The sequence below is a fragment of the Haemaphysalis longicornis genome, unplaced genomic scaffold, assembly GCF_048455015.1.
Source record: "Haemaphysalis longicornis isolate Haplotype H1 unplaced genomic scaffold, Haemaphysalis longicornis Haplotype H1 scaffold_6, whole genome shotgun sequence".
Lineage (NCBI taxonomy): Eukaryota > Metazoa > Arthropoda > Arachnida > Ixodida > Ixodidae > Haemaphysalis > Haemaphysalis longicornis.
The window spans coordinates 44346044-44368540 of record NW_027526407.1 but is presented as its reverse complement, the minus strand read 5'-3'; the positions used below and the strand labels follow the sequence as shown (position 1 = coordinate 44368540).

General features: G+C 46.7%; 1 protein-coding gene across 3 annotated transcripts in view; it reads left to right on the top strand.

Annotated features, from left to right (window-relative positions):
• The window catches only part of LOC144142545 (uncharacterized), a 28170-nt gene extending 9035 nt beyond the window's left edge, over positions 1-19135 (top strand). The window contains exons 1-7 of one of the 3 annotated variants that reach the window (XR_013317005.1): positions 5354-5950; positions 6473-6559; positions 9607-9755; positions 11899-12165; positions 13191-13285; positions 14527-15222; positions 15325-19135. Coding sequence is in view for 2 of the 3 variants with exons in the window: in XM_077674129.1 (XP_077530255.1) it covers positions 9614-9755; positions 11899-12165; positions 13191-13285; positions 14527-14940 (918 nt within the window). In the remaining variant the exon portion in view is untranslated. Of the gene's footprint in view, positions 1-5353; positions 5951-6472; positions 6560-9606; positions 9756-11898; positions 12166-13190; positions 13286-14526 lie in introns of those variants that run through there. The other 2 variants (XM_077674128.1, XM_077674129.1) reach the window with 2 other exon arrangements.
• The last annotated feature ends 3362 nt before the right edge of the window (positions 19136-22497 follow it).

Genomic DNA, 22497 nt, shown 5'->3' with positions numbered 1-22497 from the left:
GCAAGAAGACCCTGTGTGCAGGGGTGCACCCTTTACAGGCCGCTTGCTTCGTTGTACTGGCGTCATTTCCGTGACGGATATGACGTCACTAAAATCTTTGTCTATCTGGGAATAAAACACTTTCGTGTTAAAAATGAACGGTCAGTTTCAGTCAGTAGTGCAACGAAGAATTCTGAAGAATCTATTTTTGTAAACTTTAAATCAATTCAATGACGCCAATCTCGTCCGGGTAATCGAATAACGCCGCCAGTACTTTGCGTTGAGCTCTGGTGGAGATCGCCATGGACCAAGAAGTGCTTTCAAGGTCATTGGTTCTGGGCTGAAGCGTTCTAGCTTTCGCATAAGGCCGCACCTTGCTTGCATATATGAGGAACACTCCAACAGCAAATGCTCCACGATTTCCAGATATCCGCAGTTGTCGCAGTAAGGGTTTGTGGTGGCACCAAGCCGAAGAAGGTATTATTTCGTGAGCGCTGCGTTGAGATGTAGTCGCTGATACGTCTCTAATCGGCGCGGAGGTACCTCTGGCAGCTTCATCCTGGGCTAAGGGTTTTTGTGGCATAGGAATGCATGGTGGTGCTCTGGAAGGAACCACAGACGGTTCCGTTCTATATAAAAAAGCTTGTAAAAGGGTAGTAACGGCTGTATTTACTAACTCCTTACGAACTTTACTACCCCCCAGAACGGTACGTAGGTCCTGCCACTTAGTGTGGAACCGTTACTTGTCTAGACCGTGCACTTAGTAACTGCTGCTTGTTTGATAACCAAGATTCACTGACAGTAACAAAATTCTATGAATTATTGAACGTAATAACTACAACACTTTTCTTACTCCAAATCACGATTAAAAGGTTTCGCAAATCCGCATTTTGACTTGTATATGCTCACATTAAAATGCATAATTCCAGAATTATTTAATTCTATGAATTATTGAACGTAATAACTACAACACTTTTCTTACTCCAAATCACGATTAAAAGGTTTCGCAAATCCGCATTTTGACTTGTATATGCTCACATTAAAATGCATAATTCCAGAATTATCGCTAAAATATTTCATTTTTGCGTCAAGCCCACCGACTCTATCAGAGGGCTTTTGCGCTGCTGGCTATAAAAGCAACAAGAGCAGATATATTTTTAAGGTAACTAAGTTGTACTCGCTTTCCCCGTGCATTCCTTTGGTTTTCTTGCTCAATTGATTTGTTGGTTGTGCAAGTGTGATATGTGCGTGTTGAATGTGTCTACACCGCGCTGAACGCTCAGCCGATACGCATTGTCGTGCGTATACCTTTTTACTAGGTAATGCATGGCCAGTTAGTAAAATCCACTACGTACCTAGTTTATACTGGGACAAGTAACTGGTCAGTGTTCTTTGCCACGACCACGTAAGTGCCACGACCTTTTTTAGATGCAAAGCATCTCTTGATCTCGGCTCTGTCGTCCGTCCGTCGTCCGTCCGCACCTCTCCCCCTCTCCCCACCAACTGTGCGATAGCGCGCGCGCTTCTCCTCCTCTCCCTCTCTCCACGCCAACTGTGCGATAGCGCGCGCGCTGCTCCTCCTCTCCCCCTCTCCACGCCAGCTATGCGATAGCGCGCGCGCTACTCATCACCGCAGCTGCGCGATAAGCGCGCATGCGCGTATCCTCTCTCATCTCCTCCTCTCCACTCCATCTGCTCTATATAATAAAACCGGTCCGCGTGCCGCTCCCTCAGCTGCTGCTTCGGTTGAGTCACGCTGCGCCGTCCGGAGTTCCGTCATTTTCCGTTATTTTGATACCCAATCTCGTGAACGTTTCGAAACCTCCGAGATGCTTTGCATCAACTCATGGTTCCCTCGCGGGAAGGTGTTGTCATTTTTTTTTAAGAAGTGCCTTCGTCATAGTTGTGGCATCGCGCTTATTGAAGAAAACCTTCCCCACATTACGCATTTCCAGGCCCCTGCGATGCAGCTTCATTTGCCTTCTCATTTTCTAGAACACAGTGACCAGGAAGTCACTGCAGCGTTATATTTAGCGTTGTTCGTTTACGGGTATTATATTTTTTGGAAATCGGGGGGTAAAAATCGGGTGCTCTTTTTTAAACTGATAATCGAGGAGAAATGGGTTTTTTTTTTTGTTAAACCATTCTGAAATTCTGTTTTTTTTTTTTCGGGTTAAATCTACAGATGATGTACGTAATACATTGTTTATTTTACGCGGTATCACGAGCTACTTAACTCTGACAGGTTAAAATTGGTGTTTGTTTTAAGTTGGAAAACGGGCGGACATCAGGCTTTTCTGTAGCAAATACTCTCCGGGGTACTTTCTGCGTTTGCTGGGAAATCAATCAGTAATGATGACACTACCCGCCACGGTGGCAGTGGCTAAGGCGTTGCGCTGCTGAGCACGAGGTCGCGGGTTCGATTCCCGGCTGCGGTGGCCCCTTTTCTGATGGAGGCGAAAATCGAAGACACCCGTGTGTACGAGATTACGGCGCACGTTAACCCAGGTGGTCAAAATTAATCCGGAGCCCTCCACTACGGCGCGCCGCATCGCCTGCGTTGCGTCGGCGCATTAAACCCTACAATCAATCAGTAATTATGACATTAACGAGAATTGATAACCTCCAACAAATGAAACATTTCATCCATGAAAAGCATGGAGGAAGTAAAAAGTTAGGAGACGGCGCCACCGGAGAAACGTGGAGCCTATGCATAAAAAAATTCCCCCGCATTTCCCCGAGGGGGAGAATGTGAAAGTGCGAATGCACGGTTGTCGGCCCGCTTGCGGCGCTTGCGCTCGGCCCCCGCAGCCCACCGCCTTGCCGCCTTCTCTTCCATCTCTTCCATCGGGTTTGTAGTATCACGTGTACACCACGCAGTTATCAAGCCGCTATAACGCCGCTGAGTCGCCAACGCACGCCGCTGACGACGTAGTTTGAATGCGTTAAAGATATAAGGCGCGTCACTAACACTGATATCAGCGTCGCGTCCGTGGCTTGGGCGGTAGAGCGTCGCGCTGCGGCCGCAAAGTCCTCGGATCGAAACCTGGCGCCGGATGCTGTTTCTTTTTTAAATATAGAGGAGCACTGCGGACGCCGCCGCCGCCGCCGCCGGCGGCGGTGGATGGTTTGGGGTCGCTTATAAAGTGCATTCGCACTTAAAAGTAAAATCGAAGTCGGCCAAGGCGTCACTGCACCACGTGACCCCATCGCGCCGCCGCCGTATGGGCGGCCGGGCACTCTTCAATTTCGTCTGCTCGAAACTGCTCTGCGGCCCGTTGTCGCGAAGCCTGCTTCCTTTTTTTTTTTTCCCACGGCTTTTGTCTTTCGCACGTACGCGGCACTCCTGCCCGCAAGCGGGCATGACATCGTTGAACAGACAAATGCAGGAAGGACGGGGAAAAGCTACCGCCAACCAAACACGAGATGCGCCTGAGTCGGAGACCGCCGCCGCCGCCGGCCCAGCCGACCGTGGAGGTCACGTGCTGGGCCGACGCCGGCGGCTTGAGAAAGGGAAACGGCGGAGGGAGCGGCTTCAACGGAGGTGGGCTTGGGAAGGCTGGCTGCGTGACGTCGTGCCGCCTCCTAACTTTTCTTCCTCCATGATGAAAAGCTGGTCAAAATGATGATGATGATAATAACTTTATCGTCAATTTTTACATCTGCGTGCGTGCGCATGTCGGTTTCCTTTCGAGATCTCTCCGATCGGTGAAGGTTAATCTCTCAACATCACAAATTTAATTAGCTAGGCACACCAGTGTCAGTGATGCATTTGCCAGCCAAGTATAGCGACCGGCAGAGTCATGCCGATACTCAACGAGTTCGAAAGGTGTGTTTGGGCTTGCTTCTAGCAAGTATACTGGCTGAGAACGGTGGACCGTCAGCGCACGATTGTGCAGATGGCTACTCCCAAAAGGTTCGTTCGGGGAGAAATCGGGTTTAACCCGATTCTTCCGAAACATGTTCGGGGTGTGAAAATCGGGTAAAACTCGACGAGCAATCCTAGTTATATTTTGAAGAAGCGGAGTAGTACCAAAGCGTAGAGTACAAAATATATGCACAGTTAACCCCAGATTTCTCGCTCAAAATACCAACCGCTCAGGAACCTAAACATATAGCAGAAACGTGACGTTTCGCACAGAGGAAGGAGTCGATTTGGACATAAACACTGTAAAAAGGTATTGCTGAACTATAAAATCTTTTTATGTACAGTTGAATGGGATCGGTAAAGCAAGATCATCTCAAAACTACGCGCTCAGCAAGCTTAACGCCCTCAGTGCTAGCTGTCCGAAAATTCACTGCACTAGGCTGGATCTGTCAGCCCGCTCTGGTTCAAAACCATGCGAGCTCGAGCTAGAGCCAGGGTTTTTTTTTTTCTCGCTTCGTCACCACGGGAGGTACTACAAACTTATTGGGGCCCGTAAAGGCCGCGGATCTGTCAGCCCCGCTCTGGTAACAAACCCCTGCGCGCTCGCGCCGTGGCTCGGGCTCGGGCCCGGGATCCTTCTTTTTTTTCTCGCTTCGTCCCTAGGGGAGGTACTACAAACGTATGGGGCCCGTAAAGGCAGTCCGTAAAGGGGAGCGCAGTCTTGGTCTGGCAACCATGGTAGCCCCGCGGAAAAATGGCGGGAAATTTTGCGGGTACGCCAGCCGAAATGCTACCCCCGGTTTCTCCAAAATTTCTAAAGACGTTGAATAATTATTGCACCATTCATCTCACTCATGTTATTTTATGCCTTTGCAATTAAAGAAAAACATACTTTCGCCTTTTTAGCCTTTTGTAGGCCAAAAAATAATCGGGCCTAAATTTCTCACGCGAGAACAAGCGTTCAACTAAAAGACCAGTATAGTAACATACATAGCGCAGCCTGTGTTATTTGCAACAAAATGTGCCGTAAATTGAGGCCGTGTTAAATTTCAGTGTGCAAAATCCAGTGGTTTGCAGATGAAAATTGTATGGTGGATGATTCAGTGCTGCAACACACTGAACACACTGTACAAAAAAAAAAAAAAAAAAAGTCCGCGTGTCCGATCAATTGCTTCGCTGCCGCCCTGTCACTTGACTACAGAGAACTGAATTCTAGTTCACTTTAACATGATTGTCTTTCTTTTCTCCTCTTCCACCTTGCACGATCTTCGTGCCCCCCTCTAAAACGATCCTCGAATTACGAATGCATGTTTGTTCAATTCAAATTTCCCGCTTTGTCGCTGCTCGCGCGCCGTCTGTTGGGAACTTTTTTCGTTGTTCTTTGAAGAGCTAGAGCCCTAGAGCCGGCATCTTTCAGGCTTTTAATCTTGCCTTCCTTCAAACCGTTCATAACGCGCTTTTGCGCTGAATAAATTGTACTAAAGCCCCTTAATTACGTCCACGGCCGCTGGCTTTAATGTGTACATGTATGCCCCAGAGTTCGTCCATGTATTCGTTGTGTTCAAAAGTCTGTCAAGCTTACCGGGCACATTTTTTCTCCTTCCTTTACAATAACAACTCTTTTCTTAGCCGGGCGGTTGAATCGCTGACAGGCGGGCCAAAATTTCCAGAAAGACGTAGCATTTGGGGACTTGTTCGCTACGTTAAGGTGGCTGTTTTCGGAGCGGTCGAATCTCCCGGCAGAAAAATTGTTTCTCTCATTTTCGCCTCCCCTTTCTTTCCTTTTACCTTTTTAAGCTCCTCACATTTTTACTGTTGGCGCTAATCCAGGGAATCTGTACTAGTACTACATAGTGCCATTCGCCGGTGGGTTGTCCGCGAGGGGATCAACGGTAACGTTTTAAATAGCCGTTTATGCATCTGGGCCGGCGGTAACCTACACTTCGAGACGATGGTAGGCGTACTGGGCGGATTGTGCCAGCTCCGTCAAGGCCGGCCGGAGCAGCCCGCTCGCCGGTGGGGGTCGGAAAGATCGCCCGAGAATCCCGGGGCCCACATGTTTTCCTTTTTCATCGAAACTTGCCGCATTTATCGTCGCATGAGGTAAGACTCCGCTCTGCGAGTTTCGCATCGTGCATGGGGATGGTTTTATCGTCTGAACTCTGTTTAAACGCCCGAACGGGGGCCGGCAGTCCGCGCATCCGTTCCGATCTCGTCCGATTCAGAGCTACTTCGTCTTATCGCGCGGTTGTAGCAGCTGTAGCGATCGGCCACAGCGCCGCAGTATTATCATCTTGCGGGACGCGCGCGTTTCGATACTCGTTCGTTCATTCAAAAGCCGCGAAGGAAAAGATTTCAATTCAGCGCGCGAAAAAGCTGGCCCTTTCTAGCTTGTTTGAAACGGAACTGTAGGTCGCTGGATGAGATAATTGAACGATTGATCGATGGATTGAACTTACTGCAACTTCCGAGACGTAGTAGCAATGTTGCTTTGTTAACGCCGCGGGGAAGCTTGTGGCCGTAGTACGAGAAGTGAAACCGCGGAGCAAACCGCTGTTTCGATCCCCCAAATACTGTTCACTTTTTCAGACCCAAATGTTCATGCCATGAGGGTTTTTGGTGCAGGTTGGCGTGCTATCTTGCTGTAGTCGGAGGATGACCAAAGCACCAGGGAAAAGAAAGAAGCAGCTGGTTCACCTTTCAATAAGTCAAGTACGTTGAGCGTCCAGGTTTTTTCTCCATATGGGCATTTCCTTCTGACAACGTACATATTTTACAAATATTTTGAAGTGTATAGTTGCGTGCAAACACAATTTACTCACACGAACCTCGGGTGACCAAAGAAAAAGTGCGTTTAACTGAAACAAATTTGCTCACTTGATGACAGTAGCAAGCAGCACATTTTGAAATATCCAAATTAGAATGCACTGTCACTTTTATCAATTTCGACATGTCTTAGTAACTAAAAAATATTGTTTTTTCTGCACTAGCACATTCAGGAAGGCATTATTTCTTAATTGATCACATACGTCCAAGCTTTAATGCACCTCTCCTATAACATACGACAGTATGTTGGTAGGTGCAAAATGATTACAAATATCCCACTTGCGTTTTTTTCGGAGTCCAGTTGGCATATAATCGCTCGTTTGTCACATGAATAAAAGCCAGCACCGTGTTTTGTGAAAGCATGAAAAATTTAACATATTCACTGTGTAATACGCGTGCCACAAGTGCACGAAAAATGATGTTAAGTGCTTAAGGCCTTAAGAAACCGAATTACATTATTTGGGCAGTCCGTGCTACACGCCAAAATGCAAAGGCATTAAGGCACTCTTATTTTAGAAGTCTTTAAAATAGAGAAAAGCTTTTTAGAAGGGTTAGAAATGTTTTTGCGAAAGAAAATGAGTGTTTCCTGAACAAATGGTGCGAGCTGTTTCTAAAAGTGGCTTCAGTAGCTGCCGTCCCATGCCAGCGGTAGCCAAATCCGAAATATTCAAAACGACGAGTAACATGAAGTTCTGCCTTTTGCCACAGTTTTAGTGAACTTCGTCTTCTTCAGAATGCCGTCACCAAGAGGGCACAAAAAAGCGCCTTATTTCGAAGTTCAGCTGAGTTTCCGCATCAACGCTCTGGTGCTGAGAGTTTCGTTGGTTCCATTTCGTGTCCATCGCGTTCGAGAGTAGGCAGATTTAAGGCGCTCCTGAAGGCGAATGAGTTGTGCGGAACTCCTTAAACCAAAAATGACATTAGAGTGAACAGCATTAGATTTTTGCTTGTAGCAGCGAATTAATGGCATTAACACTTAAGGCATAAAGCACTTAATTTTATTTTTCGTGTACGTGTGGCACGGGTATTAGTCATTGAACAGGCCGTTGTTTCGGCCACAAGCTGCATGGGTTGACTGCTGCAAAGCGGCTGAAAGTAATGTTGCATCTTGCCATCACAAAATGAAATTTAACGACGCGATGGATCAGTGGCTAAGGTGTTGAGAGGCAAAAATTCCAAACGCCCTTGTGTCGAGATTTCTGCACGCGTTAAAGAACCCAGGGTAGTCAAAATTAATCCGGAGCCTTCCAGTAGGGTGTGCCTCATAGCCCGGTGTAGCTTTAGTGCGTTAAACGCTGAAAATTTGAAGAAAAAGGAATTAGAATTTTATTTTTGTTGGAGTAACACAAGAAATCGAGAAGGGCATGCAGTGCAACTTCCACCTGATTATGATTTTTCTGACAATGTGTCGTGACCCATGCATATGCAAATCTTTCTTGGTCCGAGGCATCTATTACATTGTACGATAAAAAAAGTTTATTCACGTGAAATGTATTTGCATCGCGGCCGACGTTGTGTCAACGGGGGATTTTGGAAGTGAAAAGTACACTCGTATGAAACTGGTTCTGGTGCGATTTCACTGCGGTACGACACTATGGCTCCAAGAAATATCTACTTGATGTGTCTGTGTGTCTGTACTATGCTAATGTTTTTAGTCCATTGAAATACGCTAACCTTTATTGAGTGTAGCTGCAGCATTACGTAATTATGTAAAGCATTTGCTCGCAGTGTCCACAACAGGTTTTCATTTAGCTATAGGGTGAGGCCTCACCATTCAAGCGTTGTCGTCAGCCTAAATCTGTGCAAGACGTGAAGGAAAAGAAAATGTGGGCATATAAAAAAAAGAAAAGGTAACTCTGAGACACATATGTAGCCGTGGGCGTCGGCAGGATTTTGTCTTGAGGGTGGCAAACTCGTAATTAGGGGATAGACGGAGAGGGGGCCGGGAAATTGTTTTGCGGTGGCTTTGGGGGTGCAAGTGTCCCTTCGCACCCCCCTGCCGACACCCATGCATGTAGCTAATATAATTTTGTAGGCACATGTACAGTTACAGTAACCTCCCGTCAAGACGAACTCGAAGGGATCATGAAAATTAATTTATGCTATCAAAAATTTACCTTAAGTGGATGTTTCTTTCATTGTGCATGTCTCAAGAGAAGATGTTGTTCATCATAACTGTAAGATTTGTCATACAGTCAAACCTCGTTATAACGAACACTGATTAGCGAATTATCGGCTGTAGCGAACTAAATACAGACTTTGGTTGGTCACGCTTTATTTAAATGGCACCTATTCTTTTATAACGAAACTGAAACCGTGAGGACCACACGCTGTATCGGATATAACGAAAAAATATTTCACCAGGAGGCTGAGAAGCTACTTGGAAAAAACACCGCCGTCCAAAACTACAGAAGTAGAAAAGGCCCCTTTGTTCGTGGACACTGTGGAAAACTTCATCCTGTGCAGTGCTGGGAGTAGCCACCATATGGAGATCACATCCTTCATCAAATAAATAAGGACGCAGGCCTGTTTTGTCAAGTGAACTTTGCTCTGTTATAATTTCACGTACTGATGTTCCGGTTCAGTGAGCTCGAAATGCAACAAGGAGAAAGGTAAAGGTTACCTCTTTTACAGTGGGTTTGAAGCCTAAAAAATGCACGTTTGTATCAAGTATTTTTGTGCGAGCCAGATTGTCGATTTGTTAGAGCCGATTTTTACCTCTACTTTTATAACGAATATTGGATATAACGAACTAGTTTGCTGGCCCGATACTACTTCGTTATACCAAGGTTCGACTGTAACTGAGTTCATCTTAGCAAGAGTCTAGTGTATTTATTATTAGCTATGCTTTGTAGCTGCATATGGCTTCTAGTGTGCAGATGTTGAGGCCTCGCTTTCTGTCGGATTCTCACTCCGCTCTTGTTGCTGGGCAGGCGTAACATGTTCAGCCGGTCCAGCATGAACCTGCGAGCAGCGTGGCTGCCGGGATCTCAGGCCGTCCTGTGCGTCGCCAGCATTGTCCTGCAGCTGATCTCGCTGCCGCCCTCCCACTGGGGCACTTTTGAGGCAAAGACGGAGCAAGGTGGGTTCGTAATGTGCTCATCAAGGTCACAGACACTGGTCTTAAAACAACTTCTTTAAATTTTCAAGTAAACTTAGCGAAACTTGCCAGTCTTGCTGCTTTCTTCCCACTGATTTCAAATATGGCATTATTTTTTTGGTTGGTCAATTAGTTCCCAGTATAACTAGAGATGATTAGTCATTTTGGAGGAACAATAGACAAAGCAGTGTTTGTCATAAAGGTAAAGTTCATACTTTCCAATACTATGAATCCTGGTGAATGCAATAATTGAAGCAGTTTTTTGATGCATCGCTTGGAGCCAATTTTACAGCTCATTAAACTTTGGTGTTTGAAATGGGTACTCGAAATAATTCCTTGCCACTGGTGCACACATCTGCAGATATGCGTTCTACGCTGCTACAGACGCCATCCACTAACTTTTTCCACATAACACTACCGCATTAAAGAACAAAGCCCCTTATTTGTGAAATGAAAGATGGTTGAAGCGCAAAGCTGATTCGACTGTATCAAAATGGCGCAGTCAGGTAGACATCGGCTTCATAACACCAGGGACACAGGTTCGATTCCAACCACGGGAAGCGTTTTTTGAAGCGAAGCTTTAGTGCCCTCAGTGATGCCATTGTACGCCAATATGCTTTGCGGGGAAAGCCAACTTTCTCTGACGATGATGATTTGAATGATCATCATCAAATGATCATCAGTGAAGTGAAAGAAAAAATTTCCCCGCATTTCCCCGAGGGGAAGAATGTGAAAGTGCGAATGCACGAGTTGAATTTGCGCGGTTCGGTAATGTTCGCGAAAGAGAGATCACACACACACACACAACTACAAAGAAAGAAAGATGCATTTATTCACAGACACCTATTTGTGTTGTCGTTGTACTTGATTGCTAGAGCGGACCTCAGCTTTGAAATTTCGTGTCAGTACTCCTTTAAGCAGGTGCATTAGCCCTTCTCACGCCCGATTCCTGGCCAATCCCCCACGTGGGTATGTGCCATGTCAGCGGCCAGGCAGCGCGCGCCCATCTCCCCCCCGTTGCCAAGGAAGACGAGGAGATTCCTGGCCAATCCCCCACGTGGGTATGTGCCATGTCAGCGGCCAGGCAGCGCGCGCTCCCATCTCCCCCCGTTGCCAAGGAAGACGAGGAGCGCGCGCACCCGCAGCTGTTGCTATGTGGACGGACGGCGGTCGCCGGAATTCAGGGTCGCTTAAGAAGTGCATTCGCACTTAAAAAACTCTTCCCGTGGCTGGAATCGAATCTGGATCCCCCGCGTAATGAAGCTGGCGATTGCTCCATTTCAATATGTTCGAAGCGAATGCCAAGCAGGAGGTATCAATTCGCGCCGTACATCCCAAACCCAAACTTTAGGCCTACGGAGTGCACACCTGAGAATTGCTGTGAATACTCTAAGGAAGTGGTGTGTACCTCCAGAGTAGCACATACTCGCAGTGTGGGATTGGCCAAAGAAAGAATTCATCGCGAGAAAGATTTGCTCTCAACCATCGTCGTCGTTAGACGGAGGGGTGCGTGCGTTTTCTTGAGCCGCTTGATGTGCCTTCGATTATTGTCATCGTTTTACGAAACACATTATGTAAAGTTGGTTTTCCTGCAGTGCGTTTTGGTGACGGGATGGCCGCCACCAGTGAGCCATAGAAGCTTGGCTTTAAAGGGACCCTGCAACACTTTCGATAAGCACTTTCACTCTTTCCTTCGTGTCTGGAAGCACTGCGAAAGCTACAGTTATCGCCAGCACGGAGCAGCACTGCGTGATTTGCTCGTCGCACCAGATACGCCTTCCGTTTCTGCATTGTTTTTTGAGGCTTTTTTTTTTTTAAGTTGCTATCGAAAAGCGTTCATTGCTGCAACTGAAGAAAACTGGCCAACAGCCGCTACATGGCCTCAGTGATGTAATTCGAGCCGTCGAAGAGCGTCAAGACTGGGAAAGAGAGAAAAATCTTTCGAGCGAGTTTACAAGTTATCTGATCGGCATAGAGCAGTAATTTTTGGCTGAGGTACTTTGTGAACCCCTTAATCTAAGTACTGGGTGTGTTGGGTGACTACGTTCTGCAGGCATTTAAGATTTCAAAAAAAAGTTGCAGGGTCCCTTTAAAAGTTGGCCCCCGTGTATGCGCCTGCCCGCAGGGACGGTGCTCGAGCGGGGCCACTTTGGGCTGTGGCACGTGTGCTCCCGGCGGGTGCCGTTCTTCTTCGAGGACTGCGAGTCTCCCATCACGTACCTGATGCTGACGCCCCTGAGCACGGCCGCGGCCTCCCTGGCCATCATCCACCTCCTCACCCTCGTCGCGGCACTGCCTCTCATCGCCGTGCGCCTCGTGCGAGACCTGCGGGGAAGCCAGGGCGAGCTCCGCCAGCTCTCCCTGGCCAAGATCACCGTTGTTGTCGTGGCTTGTGAGTGACCCCTTTGGAGCACGGTGTGGAAGCAATGTTTGGTCGACAGAAATGTTGTCTTTTGAACTGCCTGTGTGTGTTTTTGATTACCAAGATGTCACTTTAGGGGGGACAAGGCACTTAAAACAATTTCTTTTTAATTTTTAAGTAAACTCTGCAACACTTGCCAGTCTTGCTGCTTTTTCCCACTGATTTCGAATATGGCATTTTTTTAGTAAGTAAATTAGTTACCAAGATAATTAGAGATAATTAGCCATTTTTGAAGGAACAATAAACAAAACAGTGTTAGCCATAAAAATATAATCTTTATATTTTCCAATATTGTGAACCCCGGTGAATGCAATAAGAGAATTGGTTTTCTTATGCATCGCTCAGAACTAATTTTACAGATCATTAAACGTTGGTGTTTGAAATGGGCATTCGAAATGGTTCCTTGCCACTGGTGCCACTGGAGCTCCCGGAAGTAAAGTTTTGGTGGAGGAACTTTGGGGCGTGTGTACATACATGCCAGCGTATTTTTTTTACTGAAGCTAGGTGTACAACGTTCTATGATAAAATAGAGAAAGGGCTTTATCCTCCGCCATGTTTCGGTGTTTCGGCAAGGTGACCTGCCTTCGTCAATGACTCAGTGAAGATGGGCCTTGACATGAAAACATCAGGCCAAGGACCCTTGTGCAATTTTCCCCTACTGTGTCCAAGCTTCTGGTTGTGTTCTTTTGTCCACAGTGTAGCCCTTCCCTCTTAGTGCACTTCGTGCTGTGTTAAAAAGTAATAAAGCACTTAACTCAAGAGTACCAAAAGCGGGGCAGGTTCACAGTGAGTCGTCGAAGTGTAGTGAAGGGGAATGGCAGAGGGTGTGGCATGCACTCTAGCCTAGCAGCACTAGTTCATAAGTTGCATGGGCGCAGAGGTCATAGTACTGCCATTGGTGTACTTTCTGTGATGTTGGTCATCGCTTTGTACATATGCAACACACACTGGTCATGAGAGTGCTGAAGGACTCGCTTCCGCCACTGTTGCCGCAGTGGTTCTTGCAGTGATCGTGGTGATCCTGGGATGCATGGGTACGGACCAGCCGGCCTACTACCAAGTCCAGCGAGGGTGGGCCTTCTGGGTTCAGGTGAACTGCTTCCTCAGCTCTTACGATAGGAGAGAGTTGTTTGCAAAGCAAGGGAAAACATGCCCACTAATGTGGCCTACTGGGTACACTGGTAGGAACTGCAACAGGAAATTGTGCATTGCCCCTAAAATGCTCACTTTCTGCTCTACCCCACCGAGTGAGGCCTACGGTAGTCAGGCCTGAGATGGTTAGGCCTAATAGTCAGGCCTAATAGTCAGGCCTAATAGCCAGGCCTAATAACTAGAATATAATAGCTAGGCATAACAGTTAGGCCTAATAGCTAGGCCTAGTGTCACTAGAGAAGGTTAGAGTATCGGCACTCTTTTCTCCTGTGGTTCCATGCCACCGCCATGATCATTGGTCAGTTCGGATCACGTGACATTTGTTTACACTGCGAAGGTTCATGGGCCCGTGCCATTTTGTTTATGCGTTTTAGCTGGTCATCTCTGGTAGGCTTAGCTTGTCCCCCTGCTTTGCGGCTGCGTACGACTGATGCCGTTCCGAACACGTATCAAAGATAAGGCGTGTAGTGGCATTTCAGCAGAAGAAGTGTGTCTAAAGATGCCGTTCAGCAGTGTTCAGCAGTGTTGCTAACAAATGACCCGGTAGAAGTTAGCGGCAAGGCCATAGAAGCTCGCAACACTGATAAACGCCAAAATGGCCGCCGTTGCCAACTTGTGTGCCTGAGTGGCGGTGCTCTTATACTTTGTCTAGTGACACTAGCTAAGCCTAGCAATCCACTGTGCTTCAGAATTGCGACACACTGTGTTCGTTGCTTGAGTCTTAAACTTTTTTTTACTGCCACATAATGTCAAAGAATCCTGATTTAGGAGCCAGAGGTGCAGCTAAAAAATGCTCAACATAAAACGGTGCGAGTTACGAAAAGGCAGCAAGAAGACAACGTAAGACAGCACAGCGCTTCCGTTGTCTTCTTGTTACCAATGGTATTTGCAATGGGTCCCCGCAAAATAGTGAAGCGGGTCACTATAAATGATTAACATGTGCTTCAAACTGGGTTTCCAGGCATCAAAAAAGTAACATGTCCTTTTCAAGGCATTGCAAAGGGTTGGGTAGTTTCCCAGGAGGGTTCGCAGTGGTTGTTGAGTTACTGGCACGAGTTACCATAATTCAACAACTTTTACATGACGATGGTTATGTCAGCCGAGCAAAAAGCTCTGCCTTCCACACAAGATGAAGCTTGGCTAGTCGAGGACAAAAGGTGCATTTTCCTCCATGTACAGGTGGTGGTCCTGGTGGTAGACATGTTCCTTGTCCTCGCGGTAGCCTTGGGGAACGTGCAGCAGCTGTGGCAGACGCGAAACACTACCCAGGAAGAGGCAGCCAGCAGCTATCAGGACGACTTTTCCGAGACGTACAGCAACCCGGGCTTCGTCCAACGACCTCCCGTGTATGACGCCCAGCAACGCGCGTATGACCCGGAGCTTCCGCCGCCCATGGACGACGACGACGACGCCAACGGACTGCCTCCACCACCACCCCCACCCCCTGACGACGACGGATTCCCCGAGCCGTTACCGAGCGTGACCGGTTCGAGAGACGACCTGACGTACCAGAACCCAACCTTCGAAGACAACTCGCCCGGTGTGAACAGGAGGACTGCTCCCGCCAATGAGCCGCGTTATGAGAATCAGTGAGGTATGCGCAGTGAGCATCCTGTATTGGGTGTGTTGAGAAAAATGTGACACTGGTGGACTTTGGGCGGGGAAGATGTAAGTTAATCCCTCTGCCTTTCCAGTGCATTGAATCCTGAAGTTAGTTTCTGTGGCCGAGTGGAACATCGGATAGTGATGATCGAGTCAATGGTACAATAAGGAGAGATTGTTGAGACAACTAATGCTTGCCAGCTAAGTGCACATGGGGGAGGTATGAGCTGTTGTCATGTTGTGCAACATGTCTCCAACAGATGTCTCCAACAGGTGTCTCTGACAGATGTCTGCAACAGATGTCTCCGACATGTCTGCAACAGATGCCTTCAACAGATGTCCTTGACAGATGTCTGCAACAGATGTCTGCAACAGATGTCTCCAACAGATGTCTGCAACAGATGTCTAGAAACAAGGCCTCCAACAGATAGTTTGGCTAATGTATAGTCAACGTGAGTGACATGTGCAAAATCACACTACAGAGAAGTGAATGTGGACACAAAGGCATGAGAGCAATAATGCACTGTTTACCCATTGTGAAGAATAGTTTAATGCTTGTGTGTTGTGCACAGGCATTTCCATGTGTTATGAAGGCAAGTCTCACGTAAACCGGTCTCTAGTGCAAAGTAAGCACTTTCTTTTATTACCCTTTGCTACTGATTGCTTTAAGTCCCTAGTGACAGTCTAAAGACGTGTTCTTTAGTGTGAAAAGGCGGAGCAGAAAAGAAGAGAATGTAGTACAGTGTGTGTGTGTACTTCTCTTATCTGGCTTATTCCTTTCGTGCTAAACATGTCTAGACTAGTACTAACTTACACACGACAAGTTCTGTATTGTCTCGCTAACATGCACCCCAGTTGAAACTTTGTGTTTGCACTCTTGACCGCGAATGGAGTGTTATGCCATCATGTCTAGTCTCCATGTCTTTTTGGGCACTGTCCAGTTGTTGGTTGAGTCACACAAGCCTTGAAACTGCCATTTTTTACACAGCACAGCTCTTAAGCCATCGTTTGACGTGATTGCGATGGTGTGTCCGAAAACGTGGTGCACCAATTCTCGCAACTGAGCCTCCAAATGTAGAGTGTGCCCTTTACTACCTTGTTGTTGCTGCAACAACAAGTTTTCAATTACGTGACCTTCCTAGCTGAGTTACTTGATATAGGAGTTGCGAAACTCCCAATAGGCCCCATGCATCAAAAAGTGGTCCCATGATTGGTCCACTGTTTTGGATTTTCCCGCACAGTGGCGCCATCTGTTGGTGACAAAATAAACTATACAACGTGGTTTGCCGCTCAACGACCTGAGCGGAAAATAGTATTTGGGTGCTGACGTAAATTTGTTGTGCCACAGAAGACCAAGGTGTTCAACCACGCAAGTGTTTTATATGCATACGAACCAAGAGTAGTAAAAAGATGGGACCGTGTGGTCAGCAAGATGCATTTCACCTGCGCAATGTCGTCTGCTGCGCGTCATTTGCGGTCTTCCGACAGCAAAAAAAAGAGTTAAAAATTCGCTTTGACGGCTTTACGGGGAAGCTTGAAAGGATTATTTAGAGCCACTGGATCAGCTACTGGAATAGTTTTGGCATACAGTGTGATGTAGGCCGAGTGACGACTGCAAATTTAGTACTTCAGGTCGGACCTAAGTTGTGCTGGAGTGCCCGCACAAGCACCAATCAGTTCAGGCAGTTGAGAAGATGCAGAAACCATTGCAAAAAGAAACCGCAGTTAGGAAAGCAATGAATAACTTAAAAAGTACAGAAGTAAAAAAAAATATGCTTCTTTAAAATAATGTTTACTGCTAAATTGTCAGTTTGAGTAATTACTGTGTTTTTTGAATACTGCAGGCAGTGGCTGCGGTGGCGCCACTATACATACAATTCAAAACAGGGGTCCAGGTGTGGGCCCTTTTTTGAGGCGGAGTTTCGCAACTGCCTACATCGAAGAGCTCTGCTTCCTAGGCCACACCCACATGCACCCTCACCCGCTCGCCTCTAAGAGGGTGTGCTTGCTGTAGAGGTGGCAGGTGTTTGCTCACTTGATTCATTGTTAAAACTGCACTGCACGTTTCTTTTTGTCCTAACACAATGTGGCGGCCAAAAAGGATACCCGACCACCAAGAAGGGGGACGTGGCTCTGATCTGACGTGTTTCTGACGTAAAAAGTGTCAGCAAATCTACGAAGGTGGATTAAGAGTGTGTGCTATGAAGAAATGACATTCAGCGGTGAACACTTATGAATTGCTTCTGCTTGACAATGTCGCCATGCATGTATGCAAACCAGCGGTGCCATGAAGAAGTTAACGTATCACGTCTTTGTTCAAATATCACGCGGCCACCAAATCGCAGCTAAATGACAGTCTTAAAAGTGCACCCCGCCATAGCCGTGCTGTCATTCCACGTGATGTTGCGTGATGACTTTGCAATTTTGTGTGCCTTTTACACTACCCCATCCAGCCGAGCTTTGGGAGAGTTGGGTCTGTTTTGTATGTTTTTGTAGTTAGTGCTGTGAAAGACAAGCTGCACACTCCTTGTTGCAACCATCTAGCATTCCTAAACATTCCCACACTGTAGGCATGCACACGTAGACATTGTGAGCTCGTAAAGGGGCCCTGCAGCACTTACCATTGACTACTCGGAATGTATCTTGAGGTAGTCTATTGTCCAACCAATCTCATCCCGCAAGAATCATGAAAATCCGTTGACTATCGCCGAAACTAGGCGCAATGAGAAGTCGCGCATAATTGCTCCCTTTCAACTTGACCGCGAACAACGCGACGAAAGCTGCACGCTGTCTCCTGGAGAGGGATGCGGCTCGCAGTGTTGTCTTCGGCAGCCTTCGATATATCACAGGCCGGAGAGTTTTCTCTTTTTCTCCGCAACGTGGAGGGGTCTATTTCTGGTCTGGTGCTACAATAAAGCAGGCATGGCTGCCTGCTCGCAAGCGCGCGCTCAGGCTGGTAGGGCGTTTTTGAAGCAATAAACGTTTATTGCCAAGTGGTTTCGTTGAAAGGGGAGTATTGAGTTCATCACTCAAGCTCCACGTGCACTCAAAACACAAAAGAAACGCCAAAACTGTACATACAGGCTCGGACATAGAAGAGGTTGGTACGTAGCACTGCCGATGGTGGATCGTCACAGGAAATGCGATAAATGAGCCGCGAAGTTGACCAGTGACAGTCAATAGGTCAGCCATGACCTCAATGATGTTGTTTAGGCCATGCCAGGGGTGAATAATCAAGAAAATTGAAGAGAGCAAGATTGGTTTTTCCGCGTCTTTCACAGCGATTTGCGCGCTCGCCGCTTCACGTGCACGTGTAATATTTGCCTCAGGTATTCCTGGCAGTGTGATCTAAATGTTGTGCAGGTTTACTTGCACTGATCAAAGAGTGTTGCAGAGTCCGTTTAATACACTCCAGTCATTCACTGGCCAATGGCAGTTTCCTCACTAAATTCTGTTGTATAAAAGTCCCGGTGTTTCGTTGACTTCCTTGTTTTAAGCTTTGCGTCACCTACAGCTGCAACTAAAAGAGAGTTCAGTTTACAAAGTGTGTATTTGATGCATGTACTGTTATTGTTTTGAAGAATGAGCACAAACATATTGAAAAGAAGAGGTTAAAAAAGGACCCTTCTGCCCAATGAAGTTCTTTCATAGCTACATTTGCCAATAGTTTTTTCGCACAGTAATACGTTCTCGGTGCATACAATTTCCCGGTTAGTACGCTCCCAATTGTGAACACTAAAAATTCCCCGTAGAACGTTTCTCCCTCACATCTTTTTTTTTAACAACGAGGTTCTACTGTATGTACCAAAGCTGCAAGCGCATTGCTCCATTCAAACTGGGGTTCAAAATTTTAGAAATTTTATTTGCAATGCTGTTTATTCCTCACATTTGGTTTACACCCAAAATCCCATATTTTTAGGCCCCTCAAGTCAAAGTCTAATCACAGCTACCTGCTCAGCTGTGCATAATTGTATGCACCCTTGAAATTGTGCTTTTAGAGCACTGCGCTACATTTTGGTTCCACATTAATAAAACACTTTGCTACAGCACAAATGTGCTTTGCACTACCATGTATGTATTGTTCTCACCTTCGTGCATGTCTATGTTGGTTTGATCAGTACTCGTGCTGCTCAGCTTGTCTTACACTGTTACTGTTGCCACCACCAATAAAAGAAAGTGAAGTTTTTTTCGTGTCACTGTTTTTTTTGGTGCTAAAGATGAAGGAAGATGCAACGAAGGCAGTCGCGCAACAAATTGCGCAAGCACACATCTTTGGTTTGTCACTGGCAATGTGTGGTGACAGCCCAGCAAGTTTTCGTCCAGCTTTGTCCTGTTGCATGGGTGGAACAGGGTACATGAGTTTGGGAGCAGTCCTGGGAGCAGGCAAAAGTGCCTTTTGTAGCAGGCTTGGAACAGCTAGAAATGCTATTTGGAGCAGATGTAACACCATTTCACAGCATTATGGCGCCTCCCTAGTCCCTTGCCGATTACGTTTTATGTATGTACCATATCAGGCGTTCTACCATGCACTAGAACCTACTGTGGTCCAGGAAAGTGGTTCTTGTGCTATATCTGGAGGTTTACAAAATGCGGAGTTATTTACTTTCGGCTCCAGCGAGCACACCGCGTTATTATCGTTCAAAGGTCAAACCTCACGCGCATAGTCGAAAGAGATCGGATAACAGGCCTTGCTTCCTGTCCGGTAAATGGCAGCGTTTCTGCGAACTCACGGCGGCATTCCGTAAAACAAGATGTTTGCTTGAACTTTTTCTATCGAACAGTGGTTTCGGCGCATGCAAAGGTGAACATGGTTTTGTCTTTGGCCGTCACAGGGTTGCGAGCGTAGCTTAATATACGCCGTAGAATACGTACCTAGAGCGTATTAGAGGGCATGATTAATGTTGGACTATCTTTCACTAAGCAAAGCAAACTGATGTTGACATGCGAAAATGAGTAATTAGGTACCACACAACAAAAGCAAACCGAATTAAAAAGCGTGGGCAAAGCGACCAAGACCCTGTTTGTTCAATACATGCAGCTACGGAAAGTTGCAGGACGAAAAGCTAGGATCGCCAAAAGTGGGCGAATAAATTGATGTTCGCCTCCAATAAACTACAATTTTTCATCACAATATTATTGTATCTGTTTGCTATGAGCCAGAAATTACTTTTGGGCATTTTCGATTGGTTAGGGTGCAGTGACCCACACCGGAAAACAAAACTTCGAAAATGCAACGCAAAGAAAGGCAAAAAAAAAAAAAAAAGGCGGAGAAGGCGCGTTGTGCCAGCAGCCTTGCAGCTAAGCCAAAGACAACTACCATAGACGCTATTGCCTTGATGAAACCGAAACCATGAACGCCTTGACGAAACCGCAAGCCCATGTTTAGCCAAAGTTACAGGCGCTGGGTATAAGTTACAGGCGCTGGGTATCATGGCGGTCATATCTCGTGGCCCAATTAAGCCACTGGGACGAAGAACGGCACTGATAAACGAGTTTGGCGCAACTGGGGCGCTTCGGCGCAGTATGCCGCAGGTAAACACGTTTGGCGCTCAATGGCACAAATGGCGCAGCTGTTCCACCCCTGCTGTTGTCACGTGCAACAGCTCTGCGCGTAAGCGAGACAATCATGTGACTGGAGTGTTGATTGGTTTACAAGGTGTTAATGGCACAAGGGCTGTTACGGCCAAAAGTGTCCATTTCACGACAGTTGAACGCTGAAGAACGATAGTTGACATCTTTTTGATAAAGCAGTAGAGAGCATTAAATCCAAAAATGAACCGTCTCACTGGGCAAGCCAGAAAACAAACCAGGACGGAAAAAGGGTCTTCATTAAAAAAAAAATGATCCCAAGCCATCTCCACTAACGTGAAACCTGGAGGGAGTGAAGCATGCAATGTATCACTGCATTCTTGGCACCGCGGCGTTCTTGCCAATGGAAATGAAACCATTAGACGGTCGAGGTATACAGCTTTGCAATAAAAAGTCCTTTGTCTTTGAAGCACGAAGCTCTTTAGTGGGAAGCATAAACGAATGTCTCACTGTTTTTTAGTACGCATTGCGAAGCGCTTCAGTGCGAGGCGTAAATAAGTGTCCCAGTGTTCTTTTAGTATGAGTTACGTTCTAGCGCGAGGCGTAAACGAGTTTCCTGGTGTTTTAGTATCGTGACTACACGAGACGAACGGCGATTACGACGACGACGATGGGAGACACCAACAGCCCCAGCCCCTAAGGGGCCTCGCCCCTAAAAGAGGTTTGTCAGCTTTCATAACCACGTACATCCTTCACTGCCGAGGGTTTGCAATGTATAAAGAAAGGCCCTAGAAAGAGCTACGCAGGTAAAGGGGAGGAAGAATAAACGTTTCTTTGCTCTCATAGAATTGGAAGAAAGGAGAGGGGCACGGTTGTCGGTCATCCATGGTGGGTGGCTCCCTAGTCCGGGATGCCGTGGCCGGCTGCAGCTCGAATGGTTGTCTGGTCACAAGGCTGTGCTGGTTTTCGAAGACGTCGCTTGTCAGCAGGACCTCCCACTGCTCCGGTGTTGGTGCAAGGGCTTCTCGTAGTTCCGTGACACCCTTACACTCCCATACTATGTATGTAGTACAGGGTGTTGGGTGTTGCCGCGTAGAAATTGCAGTTGTAGCTTAAGAGTGTGGGGTGTATCCTGTGCAGCCGTGTAAATGAGTATGTGTCCAGTCTTTGGACCTGTGTGTCTTCTTGAGAGCTTGTCTGGACACACCTGTCTGAGTTGGTCTGGACGCGCGCGCTTGAGAGAGAGAGCGTGTCCAGACCGGTTGTGGTCGCACGCACCCAGGACGCACGATGTCAATAGCGAAACTGTGAGGCAATACGGAAGACTGAGAAGCGCAATAACTAAGCAGCCACCACTTTGACTATGTCACGGGAGCCCCGGCATCGGCACTCGACGCGTCATGCTGATGCCGATGTCGAAAGGGTATCCGTTCTGAGCTTTCTCGTGAGCGCAAAGTTTAAAATTGATTTAAAATATGTTATAGTGAACCGTTACTGTTGAAACTTCCTGGGGGGTATCTCCATACACAAAGGAAGCTTCTTACATGGTTATCTCAGCTTTGAAATTCTGTGCCAGTACTTCTTTAAGGCCAAGTTAACAGCAGATATAACATGCTTCAAAAGTAAAAACTAGATTGGGAAGAGAGAGGCTCTCTACTCCATGGAACTAATTTTACAGCTCATTAAACTTTGGTGGTTTGAAATGGGCATTCACAACGGTTCCTTGCCACCAGTGCCACCAAGGTTTAATGAGCTGTAAAATGAGTTCCAAGCAGTGCATCAAAAAACCGATGCTCTTTTTGCACTCACCAGGGTTCATAGTATTTGAAAATATAAATATTACAGTTTTATGACTAACACTGTTTTGTCTATTGTTCCTCCAAACATGACTAATTATTTACTAATTATCATGGGAACTAATTGACTGACTAAAAAAATAATGGCATATTTGAAATCAGTAGAAAAAAAGCAGCAAGGTTGACAAGTGTCGCAGAGTTTGCCTACCAATTAAAGGTAGCT